The sequence below is a fragment of the Physcomitrium patens genome, chromosome 19 (genome assembly GCF_059467195.1).
Source record: "Physcomitrium patens ecotype Gransden chromosome 19, ASM5946719v1, whole genome shotgun sequence".
Classification (NCBI taxonomy): domain Eukaryota; kingdom Viridiplantae; phylum Streptophyta; class Bryopsida; order Funariales; family Funariaceae; genus Physcomitrium; species Physcomitrium patens.
The window spans coordinates 1726568-1738658 of NC_143428.1; the positions used below are offsets into that span (position 1 = coordinate 1726568).

General features: G+C 34.3%; 1 protein-coding gene across 1 annotated transcript; it reads left to right on the top strand.

Annotated features, from left to right (window-relative positions):
- Positions 1 to 8166: 8166 nt before the first annotated feature.
- LOC112295882 (uncharacterized) lies at positions 8167 to 11505 on the top strand. The gene is made up of 3 exons (XM_024547906.3): positions 8167 to 9480; positions 9706 to 9870; positions 10581 to 11505. The coding sequence occupies exons 1-3, from the start codon at positions 8588 to 8590 to the stop codon at positions 11122 to 11124; spliced, it is 1602 nt and encodes a 533-aa protein (XP_024403674.1). The 5' UTR covers positions 8167 to 8587; the 3' UTR covers positions 11125 to 11505.
- Positions 11506 to 12091: the final 586 nt, after the last annotated feature.

The window sequence follows — 12091 nt, forward strand, 5'->3', positions numbered from 1 at the left end:
TTGTTGTATCATCTCATCAAATTCACTACAATCTTTTCAGAATGAAAATCATCATCATACCAAATTCATCTTTATACATATCCTTATTTAAAAGTAGCCTTTAAACTTATTCTAGAAGTCTTTTCTTCAAGCCTTGCAAGTTTGATTTGAAGATCTTGCATCCCTCATACAATCTCCTCAAGTTCCATATCTTCTTTCTTTGGTGTAGTTAATGGAGGTTGGACAACAGGCACAATCAATCGTGTAGTGGACATTAGGGTCTTTGATACTTGTACCACTCTTTGAGCACCAAACCTATCCTTTATCCTTTTTTTTTAGCAAGTAATCTAATAGCATCTTCAACAGCTCTCCACTTTGTTGTCAATCCTTCGTCTTCTTCTTTATCTTTAAGAAGAACCTATGACTTCTCATATAATTTTCCATCAGCAGCTTGAAGAAACAAATCAACCTTATTTGGTTCCAATGTTAATTTTTCCATTTTTGATAATTGAGAAAATTCTCTTTCAAATTTTCTTAATAATTCTATAGCTTACAAATTTTTATTAAGTCATTCAATCCATTCCAAGAATGATTTCTTAGTAACTCGATCAATATCCTCCAAAAAATACTCATCTTTCAACGCATGTAAAAATACCTCCCATGAACTTCCAAATTCTTCCATAATAGACCTTATATGCTCTCTTATTTCTAGTACCATAGCAAGCTCAAATAATTAAATCATCTCCTTCTCAAAAACGTGATTCAATTCCATCTCCCATACATAATATCTTAAATATTTGAAAATATTCCTCCTATCAAATTGGTCAACCTTCTAAACCACTGCTTGCAATGCTTTGGTTGACAAAGCCTCTTTGTGATCATTGCCTTGTTGTTGTTGTATAAATAACTTAAATGCTTGAAATATTTTTACAGTATTTGGATCGAAGTACATACCTTGTTCACCAATAGAAATCCTACTTAAAGTAGTGCTTGAAGATCCACTTGCAATTCTACCTGAAGCTCCATCAAAAAGTCCAAATTCAACTTTCTTACTTTTTTGTGCCATCAATTTCAAATAACCACAAATATAATCCAATATCTTCCACCCCAAACTTTTACGTCAAGTTCACCATTTATGTCGTATTCCATATTGTCTTACTCAAGAATGCACCGGGCACCTCACTATGGAAGGTGAGATTGTATTTCACAAGTATCCAAAAAACCCTAATAGGTTTTATCCATACAAGAAGAATATAATCTGAATTTCAATTTAAAAGTACTAAAAATACTCTTCTTAGTAGCCTTAACCATATATAAATCCCAATTACCTTGTTACTTTCATATTTAAGTAATTTAGAATTTTCTTATAGCCCCAATCCTAATCAATGAGCTTTAATAAGCTGTAGCATCCAATCCGAATGTCCACATGATTTAAAATTTTGCATAAAATTGTCAATGTAAGTTTTCTATATGCTTAAGAATTTTTAGTCCAATCCAACTTACAGATTGTGAAAAAACCTCCAAAAATTGTACTAATGTCACTTGGCTGCCAACTTGAAAAGTGAAGCAAAAATCCTAGCAATGATTTCTCTCTTTCCAACCATTAACTTCAACTCAAAATTGATATGTAGCTTGATCTTTAAATCTTTCAACACCATGCCAAATTTCACTTGAATCCAACTAATTGATCTCTAGATATCATAGAAATCCTACACAACCTCAAACTGCCAACTTTTGAAACCTTTTTGTACTAAAAACTAGATATCTCTAAACCACGTTGTTAGATTATTACAAAATTTTGTATAAATTTAGTACACCCAATAATCCAAATATTATCAAATTTTTAATTATAGATGTTATACCAATTATACAAACTAGCTAAAATTTCTAGCCCTAATTATTTCATATAAAACCTAAATCACCAATACAAACCTTGAATTTGAATAATAATTTTTAAGTCCTCAAAAATCCTTCTAAAGTAATCCTTACATCTTTGAAAAGAACTTTAAGCTAGCTTTCAAACCCTAACCTCCGATCTTCAAATGACTCTCTATTTTGCCCTAAACCATCATTTTAGTAGCCAAAGGTTTGATTTTGATCCTATCTCACAAACGGTTGACCTCCGAGTATCAATCTAACCTATCCTAAGGTTTTTTCAGCCCAATCCTACTTTCAACTTAACCATAGTACCAACTATACTAATTATTTACCTATTCTAACTTGATTTTATTAATTTATGGTCTTTCTAAGGTAATAGAAGAGTCTCTATAACCTAGAAGGTAAAATTATTAACTAACCTTCAACCTATTAATTATTAAGATGAGGAAATAAACTAAGAGGCTTTTATAAAAGCCATGTTTAGATACCTCAAATTATAATTGAAGTAAGATAATTAGATATTAATTAGAAATTCAAGTTTGATTACAATTTTACTATATAGTCATATTACAACACAACAACGCTTATCATAATATTTATTATAATTTACAATAAATACTGTAGCTACTATATTAAGAATATAACAGAAAAAAAATTAATCTTCTCTCATTTTCTTTGTATATTAGAAATAACCATATCAATAGACTCTCTCTTATGTGTTTGTGTGTATTTTATATTTGTGCACATTACTTCTAGCTACTCTTATCTCTCTCTAAAATATCCTCAACATGTTATCAGCATAATTGCTCTCATGCACTAGTCTTAGTTCTTAAAAACTTATGTGTACTTTATCCTTTACTTTCTCCTTGTTTTTTTTTTTCTTTTTCTAACTTGCTATTGTTGTTGTCTTGTATTATTGTTGTACTATTGCTATTGCTGTGCTGCTGCTCCTACTTTGCTATGTTGTTATTATGTTGTGCTGCTATATTATTGTTGTGTTGTATTGTATTGTATTGCTGTATTGTTGCTCTAGTACTGCTGAGCTATATTACTCGTGTCCTGCACTCTATCATGTTGTTGTGCTACTGCTATGTTGTATTGCGCCACATCTTGCCATCAATTGCCACTTACTACTGCCAAACTATCGCACCTTGCTATCATGTGTCACATCTTGCAACCAACTATCGTACCTTGCCACTGATTGCTATACCTTGTTGTTGTTTGCCGTATCCTGCTATTAATTGTTGCATCCTACCATTGTCTGCTACATCCTACCATTGATTAATGTACCTTATTGCCGAATTGCTGAGCCTTGCTGCAATCCACCGCATATTCTTATTTTGTGAAAAAAATTAAAAATCAAAAATCTCCTAAAATTTTTAACATTTTTTATTTTAAGTTTCAACTTTATCATTTTATCTGCTATTACATTGCAAGGTGCATTTTATTCAACTTTTTCTACTTGATCACATATTTTTGTTCATAGATTATTTATAATGAATACTTCAACATCTCCAATTACCTCTACTATATTTTTAATTATTATCACTATATCTCAATATTTTTAAGCTTTTTTATTTCTATCATTAGCTATTGATAGAAATAATTATCTATCATAGACAAAAATGGTAAAAGTAAATTTATTTGTAGAACAACTCTTGGATGTAATTTATTTTAAAGAATCTCTTACTATAAGTACTTCAATTCTTCTTGCTATCCATTGGAAACTACTTCTTTTCTTTTGTTGTCATCTTGTACCTACATTACAATATCAATATTTGAAAATGAAAGATCCAACCAAGCTTTGGAAGAATCTTAAATCTAGGTTTGATCATGAAAAGACCATTTTTCTTCCATATGCACACTATGGTTGGACATATTTACGTCTCTTGGATATTCCAAATTTAAATCCTTTCAATAGTAAGATGTATCATATTATCTCATAACTACGATTATGTAGATAAAACATCTTTGAAGAAGAAATGATTGAAAAAACTCTCTCTACATTTCTTCCCACATTTCTTATGCTTATACAATAATATAGGAACATGAAATTTCAAAGTCATCCTGATTACATATCTTCTCTTCATCTTGTAGCAAAATAAAATGAGCTACTCTTGCATAATGTAAAAGCTTGTCCTATTAGAACCATAGTTCCAAAATCTCATGTACTTAATATTTCAAAGTCTAAGAAAAAATTATATAAACATAGAAAAAGTGCTTATAAGTACCAATTAGTTATGATCATGACCATTTCTATCCATATGAAAAGAATAAATATTCTATAATTAATTATAATAGAAAAAAAAATTAAAGATGTGTTCTTGTCATAAATGTGGAAAAATTGGACATTCAGCACATACATGCCATATTTTAGAATACTTTATTAAAATGTTCCAAAAAAATAAGAAACTTTGAATTAAGGCTCATAATGTTCATACTATAGATGCATCCATGTATTGAATTGGTGTTGATCATTTGGAAGCTTATATAAATGATAAAACCTCTAATAATGAGTCAAATGATGTACACATTGATTTTGTAACAATACATACTATCTTGCATAATAGACGGTTTTTTATTTAAAAATCTTCAACTTGGCAAACTAGAAATTTGATGACTATGGTTGAAGCAAATGAATTTTGTTTTTAAAAGAGACTAGTGATGGTAAAATTGCCTATAGACTCTATTATAAAATACAAACTTGAAATATTTACACTTTTAGCACCTTGGAATCTAATCAATTATAGAGATGTGCATACCAATGGTTATCACCTCTCGATTGTAATTCTAGATAGGTGGGAGATTTTGATTCTTGCAAAAAACCATAAAGTTGTAAGAAAAGCCTTTGTTGTGACAAATGGTATATATTAGATTGCAATCTGGCCTCCTATTATAATTAATTTTGCATCATCTATCACAAAGAATTGTATTTCTCTTTGACATAGAGAATTGGAACATCTAAGATCTATATTATTTTGAAAGATAATTCTATGTATAATTTTGCATAATTTAAGACCTATAAATATAGATTCTATAGAATTATATTATATTATATATATATATATATAAAGTAAGATGATTTCTTGGCCTTTAATTTGGAAACTCCTATGAGAATTACTACCAATGCTTGAAAGGTTGATGGTAGTATTTGTAGTCTTATTAATCTAATATTTGGACTATTTTATTATTTTTTGATCCTTGTCGATGCATCATGCAAATAATCACATATTTCATTATTATCAATTCAAAATATGGTATTTGCTAATCTTTTATTGATTTTGATTCATTAATCATTAATTGTATTATTGATCTATCAACTAGTACATTATTATATGCACATTTTTAAAATCATCGTTTTGAAGAGAACATATTTCTATCTCTTCAAAGAAGAATATTTAATAAACAAAGAAATATAGTACTTGTATTTGGAGCATCAAAAATATTTACAATGAATCTTGATCCTAGAACATCTTTGGCTAAAATTGAAGTTGCCAAGATTTTATATCTAAAACGGATCACAAATGAAACATATGATGGCTTCAATGAAGCACCTTAGATTACAAGAGTTCTAATTCATAAGGCTTAGAATAAACCTACTCAGATTGCAATGTCATTAAATAATATATCTTAGGTTAAAATATCAAAAATTAAAATGACTTGTAGACCAGATAAGCAACCACAACAGAGGGTTATAACATGTAGTGATTCTGATATTATTTCTATAGAAGTTCTTACTAAACCTATGGAACCATTGGTTAATGATGATATGTCTATGCAAATTATATCTTCACTTCATACAATAAAAAATCTTAAAATTAGAAAGAATAAAACAAAGTTGAATACAAAATGATTTGTTCTATATTGTGCTACAAACAACATTTGGGATAAACCATCTATTATAATAGATGAATCATTTGCACTCATGATTCTAGGAGTTCTTTCTTATGAAAAAGAGAATTCTAAACCTCAAACCATCTAGGAAGCAATGTGTCACTCTAACTAATTAAAATGAAAAACTACCATCAAAAAAAAATATGCTTCTTTGCATAAGAGGAAAGTCTTTGGTCTAATTGTAGAAACTCTTACTTCTTTCTATGTGGGATATAAGATGGTATTGATATGGAAGAAAGATGCTAAAGATCAAATAATTACTATAAAAATCATCTTATTGTCTAAAGATTTACTCAACAATTTGGCATTGATTATGAATCTATATATTTTTTAGTCATGGATTCAATTACATTCCAATATATTATTGGAATGAAAATTCATGCCACCCTTGAGGTGTGTCTCATGGATGTGATAATTGCATATTTATATGGATCTCTTAATGTAAATATTTATATGAAAGTTCCACATGGTTTGGAAAAAGGAACTTCAAATGCACGTGTTCCAAGATAATATTATGGTATTAAATTACAGAAGATCCTATATGGTCTAAAATAATTTGGAGGCATGTAGTATCAATGTCTTCAAGATTATTTAATTATAAATAAGTTTGTAAGTAATCCACTAATCTCTTGATTGTTTATCAAACAAGATAAAATTAGTTTTGTGATCATCACTATATATATTAATGTTCTTAATCTAGTAAATATTAGATCTGCATGCATTACAGCTACTAACCTATTTATCTGTGAGTTTGAAATAAAAATACTAAGAAAAATAACTTTTTGCATTGGTTTCAGATTATGCATCTTATAAATAGTGGCATTTTTCTCTACCAATTAAAGTATATTAAACAAATGTTATGGAGATTCAATATGATTGATGCCTATCCATTATTAACTCCAATGGTTGAGTATAGTCATAATGGTCATAATCCATACTATCCATATAAAGAGGAGGAACAAATATTAGAAGATCAATATCCATACCTCGTAGCAATTGGAGTACTTTTATATTTAGTCACATCTATAAGACCAAATATTACATTTACAATTAGTGTCCTTCCAAGACATAATATATTTTCAATACTATAACATTGGAATGGTATCAAATATTTATTATGTTATTTAAAAGCTACTAAAGATTTGAGATTATACTACTTACGATTTACAGATCCAAAATTAGTTGGATATTTTGATGCAAGATATAAATCTGATATTGCAATAGCTAAATTTCAAATTTACTATGTATTCTTAAGACATAGAGCTGCAATATCATAGAAATTAGTGAAACAAATTATAACTACAACTTCAGCCAACTATGCAAAAGTTATTGCCTTACATGAAGTATCTCAAGACTATATTTGATTGCAATCAATTGATAAATTCATTCAAATAACTTGTGGACTTTCATATGATGATTCTCTAATTATCTTGTATGAAGATAATAGTTCTTGTGTTGCACAAATGCAAGTTGATTTGATTAAAGGCAATAGGACAAAGCATATTGATCCAAAATATTTTAGTTATATCCATGAGTTGATTATTGATCTACTGCTTAAGATCAAGAAAATTGAATTTGCAAATAACCTTGTTGATTTCTTCACCAAAGCTCTTCCTTTGTGCAACCATTGCCATCTTACTTATGGCATTGGCATATAGCAACTTATTTTTTTTTAGCAAGAAAGTTAATAAACTCTTATAATATTTTTCTCAATAAAAACATAGTATAGAAATTATTGCTATGATATAAGATGTGCATTTGATAAAAAAAATCTTACTATTATTCTTACAAAATGTGGCAACTACTATATATTGAAAATAATTAGAATAATAAAATTAATTCTTTTGATGTTGTATTTGTAGTAATAATATTTTTTTGATTAAAAAAATATAAAATAATTTATTATTATTTTTAATAAATTACAATAATTTTTAATAAAAAATCAATTTACTAATACTAATGAATATCCAAATATATATATATATATATATATATATATGCACATATAAGATACTTATATTTGTAAAAAAGTTAACAAGTAATACTATTATTGAATAATTGGCATGGATCCCAAAAGCAACATTCAAACCTATTGAACAACAACATTTTTTTTATTTTTTGTGGTTTCTTCTTTTCTTCTTTTCTTTTTAAAAACATCACAAAACCATTATCTCTGTACAAAAATTTATCATGAAAAATTAGATATTTTACCACTAAGATATATGAACCAGCAATCTCTGGGTACCGTCCCTTACAATCCTTATAAGTTTTCAAGGCATGGCTGACCAAACCAAGCAAGGGATGGTTCCCAGAAAAAAAGAACAAAAACAGAAAAGAAAAGTAAAAGTCCAACTGCAATGGATGGCCCACTTTACTTAGTCTTCTTCTTCTTGTTGTTCAAGCCTCTTCGTCTTCATCGGAGTTTCCTGGGGACTCTGCCACTCCTTTCCTCGATGCACATCTCAGCTCTAATTTAGACATTGTTTATGTCTCATCCACGCGTGTGGGTACATTTGTTATACATCCCACACATTTGTGGAGATATGCCGCATTCGTGCTTTTTGTTGTGCTGGGATCGAGAGTGGTCGAGTTGTGGGAGTAGAGAGAGCCTGGTTTTGAAGGAGCTGTTGGCAATCTCGCATGTGTTGCTTGGCGGCTTCAACTTGGTTCGTTTCTGGTCCCCATGCTAGGCTTGTTTCCGGAGGAGCAGCGACAGCTTGGACTGTTGGTTGTGTTCACCGAATAGTTACAGCATAGCAGGGTTGTCTGTTCTAGAAGAATCCGGTGAAAAAAGTGTCCGCGAGGGCCCTCTTACCCACTTTATTTCTGGGGTGTTATGGAAAGGCCAACTCTTCCTGTTGAGGGCGCGAGGAAGAAGGCCAAAATCGACTATTCGCAACGAATTATGCTCTCGCCGTCTGATTCAAGAGCTGCGTCATCTCAATCCTCGCAGATTGCAGCTTGCGATGACTCATGCTCCTACAGTTTATATGGCTTAAACGACTCATGCGACCGATTGCCTGATACCAGCCCTGGCCTGAATCCCTGGTCATTCTGTCCACCAGCGCGAGAGCTAAGATATCTTATACCGTCAGCATCCACTGAATCAGAACCAAGCTGGAAGGCAATCAGTCATGATCAAAGGGAGGCTTTCGCTAATTTCTCATGGTTGGCTGAAGACCTACGCGAGGATAACCTTGTGAATGTTGCAGGACCACCTATATCAGGAGCAACCTCCCCCAGGTTCTGTGACTTCAAGGCGTGTTCTGAAGTGGGACTCTCCATCAGAGACTCTCAGGATGACTTACCAGATGTTTGCGCAGCTACATTTCCTCTTTCCTCACCCCGGGATGAGCTGGCTTGGGCCCAAACCATGGTCGAGCTGGACAAATTTGAGGGTTTCTGCAGATCCGACGAACCTCAGCGAGAACAGTCTAAGAGCGAGAGGCAAATGTCTCCTACCACTTCTTCAGCTGAGCTACGTCTCGAAGAAGTGTATCATTCACAGACACCAATAGACTCAGCGTCGCTGTCATCGTCATTTTTAAGTGACTCTAAGACCAGTTTTAAGGGCAGGAAACGAAAGAGCGACACTTGCGGTGACTTTGCTGCAACAATATCTGCTGAAAACAAGGAACAAGAAAGATCATCTGAGAAAGAGTCTGGAGAAGCAAATGTGCATAATGAAGGAGACGCTGGAAGTGATAAACAAGAAACTAAGCAGCCAATGTAAGTAGCAGGTTCACAATGGCTATTCACTGTCAAGTCTTTACTCCCCCGATGCATCAGATTCAACCGCAACATTACGAGACATCATACTGCAACTTGCTCAAATTTTTGGAACATTTATGTAGTACCGTTTATTAGGCCAGTAAAATATGTGGCAGTGCATTCTAACTTATTGATGAATTTTTGTGAAGGATTTGTTTTCTTATTGAGTGGTGTGTGACGTAGTGCGCGTTTTTTCTGTGGAAATCCGCCCCGGAAGGAGAAATGCGTGAAGAGGGAGCGCGAGCCGCGGTTTGCGATCAAAACGAAGACACACACCGATGTGATGGATGATGGTTACAAGTGGCGCAAGTATGGACAGAAACCGGTAAAAAGCAGCCCCCACCCCAGGTACTGCACACTCTTAACCCAAGCTTTCTACAGAGGTCGGTTTCAGTGTCGACAGGATGGTTAACTGCACACGTATTCAGTTGAATCATGAAATCTATCGTGTGTAGCTTTTGAATTGAATGATGCTGCTGATGGTTTCATGTTAGTCATGAGATTGACAAAGCACTGTGCATGTAAGGATTAGATGTTGGTCACCATATTGCAATGGCTTGTGCTGGATGAAGAGGAGATCTTACAACCGGACAGACAATTCCACGCATCCTATAGATGTCTGTAAACAGAAGTAGCATTCACGTTTCTCTCAGCTTCCCATCGGTAGCAGTTTGCTTTTTAAAGCCGTACCCGAAATTTTGAAAGATCTTTCAGAAAAGACCCGACTATGCCGGCATATGTGACGAAGCTGGACTGAAGTAAGCAGCCCAGAGAACGTAAGCGTTGAGAGGATGTCAAACTATGTTCCACGTCTCTTGCCAACTCCCTCCACGAGTCACAGCACCATAAGCTACGGCTGACCAACATGACATCCTCCATGGTTTTGAGATACATCGTGTTCAATGCGCAATTAAACATCAATCGTGAATTGTCTAGTCGGGAGCCTATCTTCACAAGCGTGCGTGTTCCACGCGGATAGTGAAGTTGGAGAATAAGATATTCCAAACAAAGTGACAAGCTTTGTGATGTCTGACAGCGTGGCACTCGAAATGTTGCAGAAACTACTACAGGTGCACTACGCCGAACTGTCCAGTGCGGAAGCGCGTGGAGCGCTCCACAGAGGACCCCGACCAGGTGATAACTACCTACGAGGGCAGACACACGCACCAATCACCCAGTTTCCTCAAAGGTTCGCCAGAGTACCCGAGCGAGTTATCGGGGCTTTTGGGTGCCCTCTACCACCATTACAGTCTAGCTTGCAACCAAGCCGTGCGTGCGCATATCCCAAATTTCGGCGATTTCGGTCTGTCGGATCTTCTATTCACACCGCAAGGCTTTAGTTCTAATCAAAACAACCTGAATGTGCTTCGAGCTCATGAGATGCTTAAATTACAGCAGGAAGCTGCTTGCGCGTCGATTTTGATTAAGCTCTTACAGTTTGGAGCTCACAATTGCACAGGTAGACATCAAGAAGGTGGGCCAACCAATTTTCCTTGCCCGAACCTCTCAAGTGTGAACCCTTCGTCGAACCAGAGCCCTCTATTCGACTGGCTGTCTCCAACACTGGAGCAACTGGGTCGCCTTCTCTTACCAAATGCTTGAGCGTTGTCACAAGGCGATAGATTGTCCTGCAGCCGTCCTGCTCCAAGCCCAGAATATTCTCATGGATTGCTTGGCATCCGTTGTAAAACCCCCTGGTCGTGAACTGTCTGTGTTTGTGGCTACGGAGGATACATTGAGCCCCACAAGTCCGACTACTTCTAGATCTTGACCCTGTTCAATACTTTGGCCTCCTAGTGTTGTACATTCAATCTAGCTCACACGATATTTTAATACTCAATTTCTGAATGATTTTCTTGTATAGCATAGTGTCGAAGTAGCCGTACTGACTCGGTAAAAATTTGGTTACGGGGTCAACAAGTCATCCCGACCGTACACACTTAACTGAAAAAATCGAAACATTTGTATTGCAGATTTCATGGATCTCAAAGTATTCCTGTCCTACACGTGTTTCATGATGTCCTGCACCTGACTGTACACTTCACACGGTCTGATTGTGATGAGAATACAAGTGCAATCTCAAAATCCTCTCGAATGAAGCCATTGTTGCTAGTTAAGTGAGCTTCGGATTCTGGAAACAGAATACTCTTGGCGAGATTTATCTGTTACTCTCCTCGAAGTTTCACCATACTGCAACATGCGAGGGGGCTATTCCAAGTGGTCATGAGATGATCTTGCCAATAATTCACCACGAAGGACTTTCAGATCCTACATCCGCGGAGGATAATTCAATCCTGTAAAGTTCACAAATGTCTTGGTTCAACCGACTAGCATTTGGGAATCATGAAAGATTACGCGTCTGGCTAGTTCTCACATCGAGGTGCGGTTCATCAGCATCAAGCTTGGCCACACAAGCAAGCAGAGAAACCATTTTTTTTTTTTTTTTTCTTGCAGTTGAGGATGAGTGGATTGCCAGGTACGAAACTGAAGTGCAACGTCGGGATTGGTGACGAATTTAGCTCCAGAGTAGGTACGAGGATTCCAATCCTGTGGATCTTTAAAACAATGC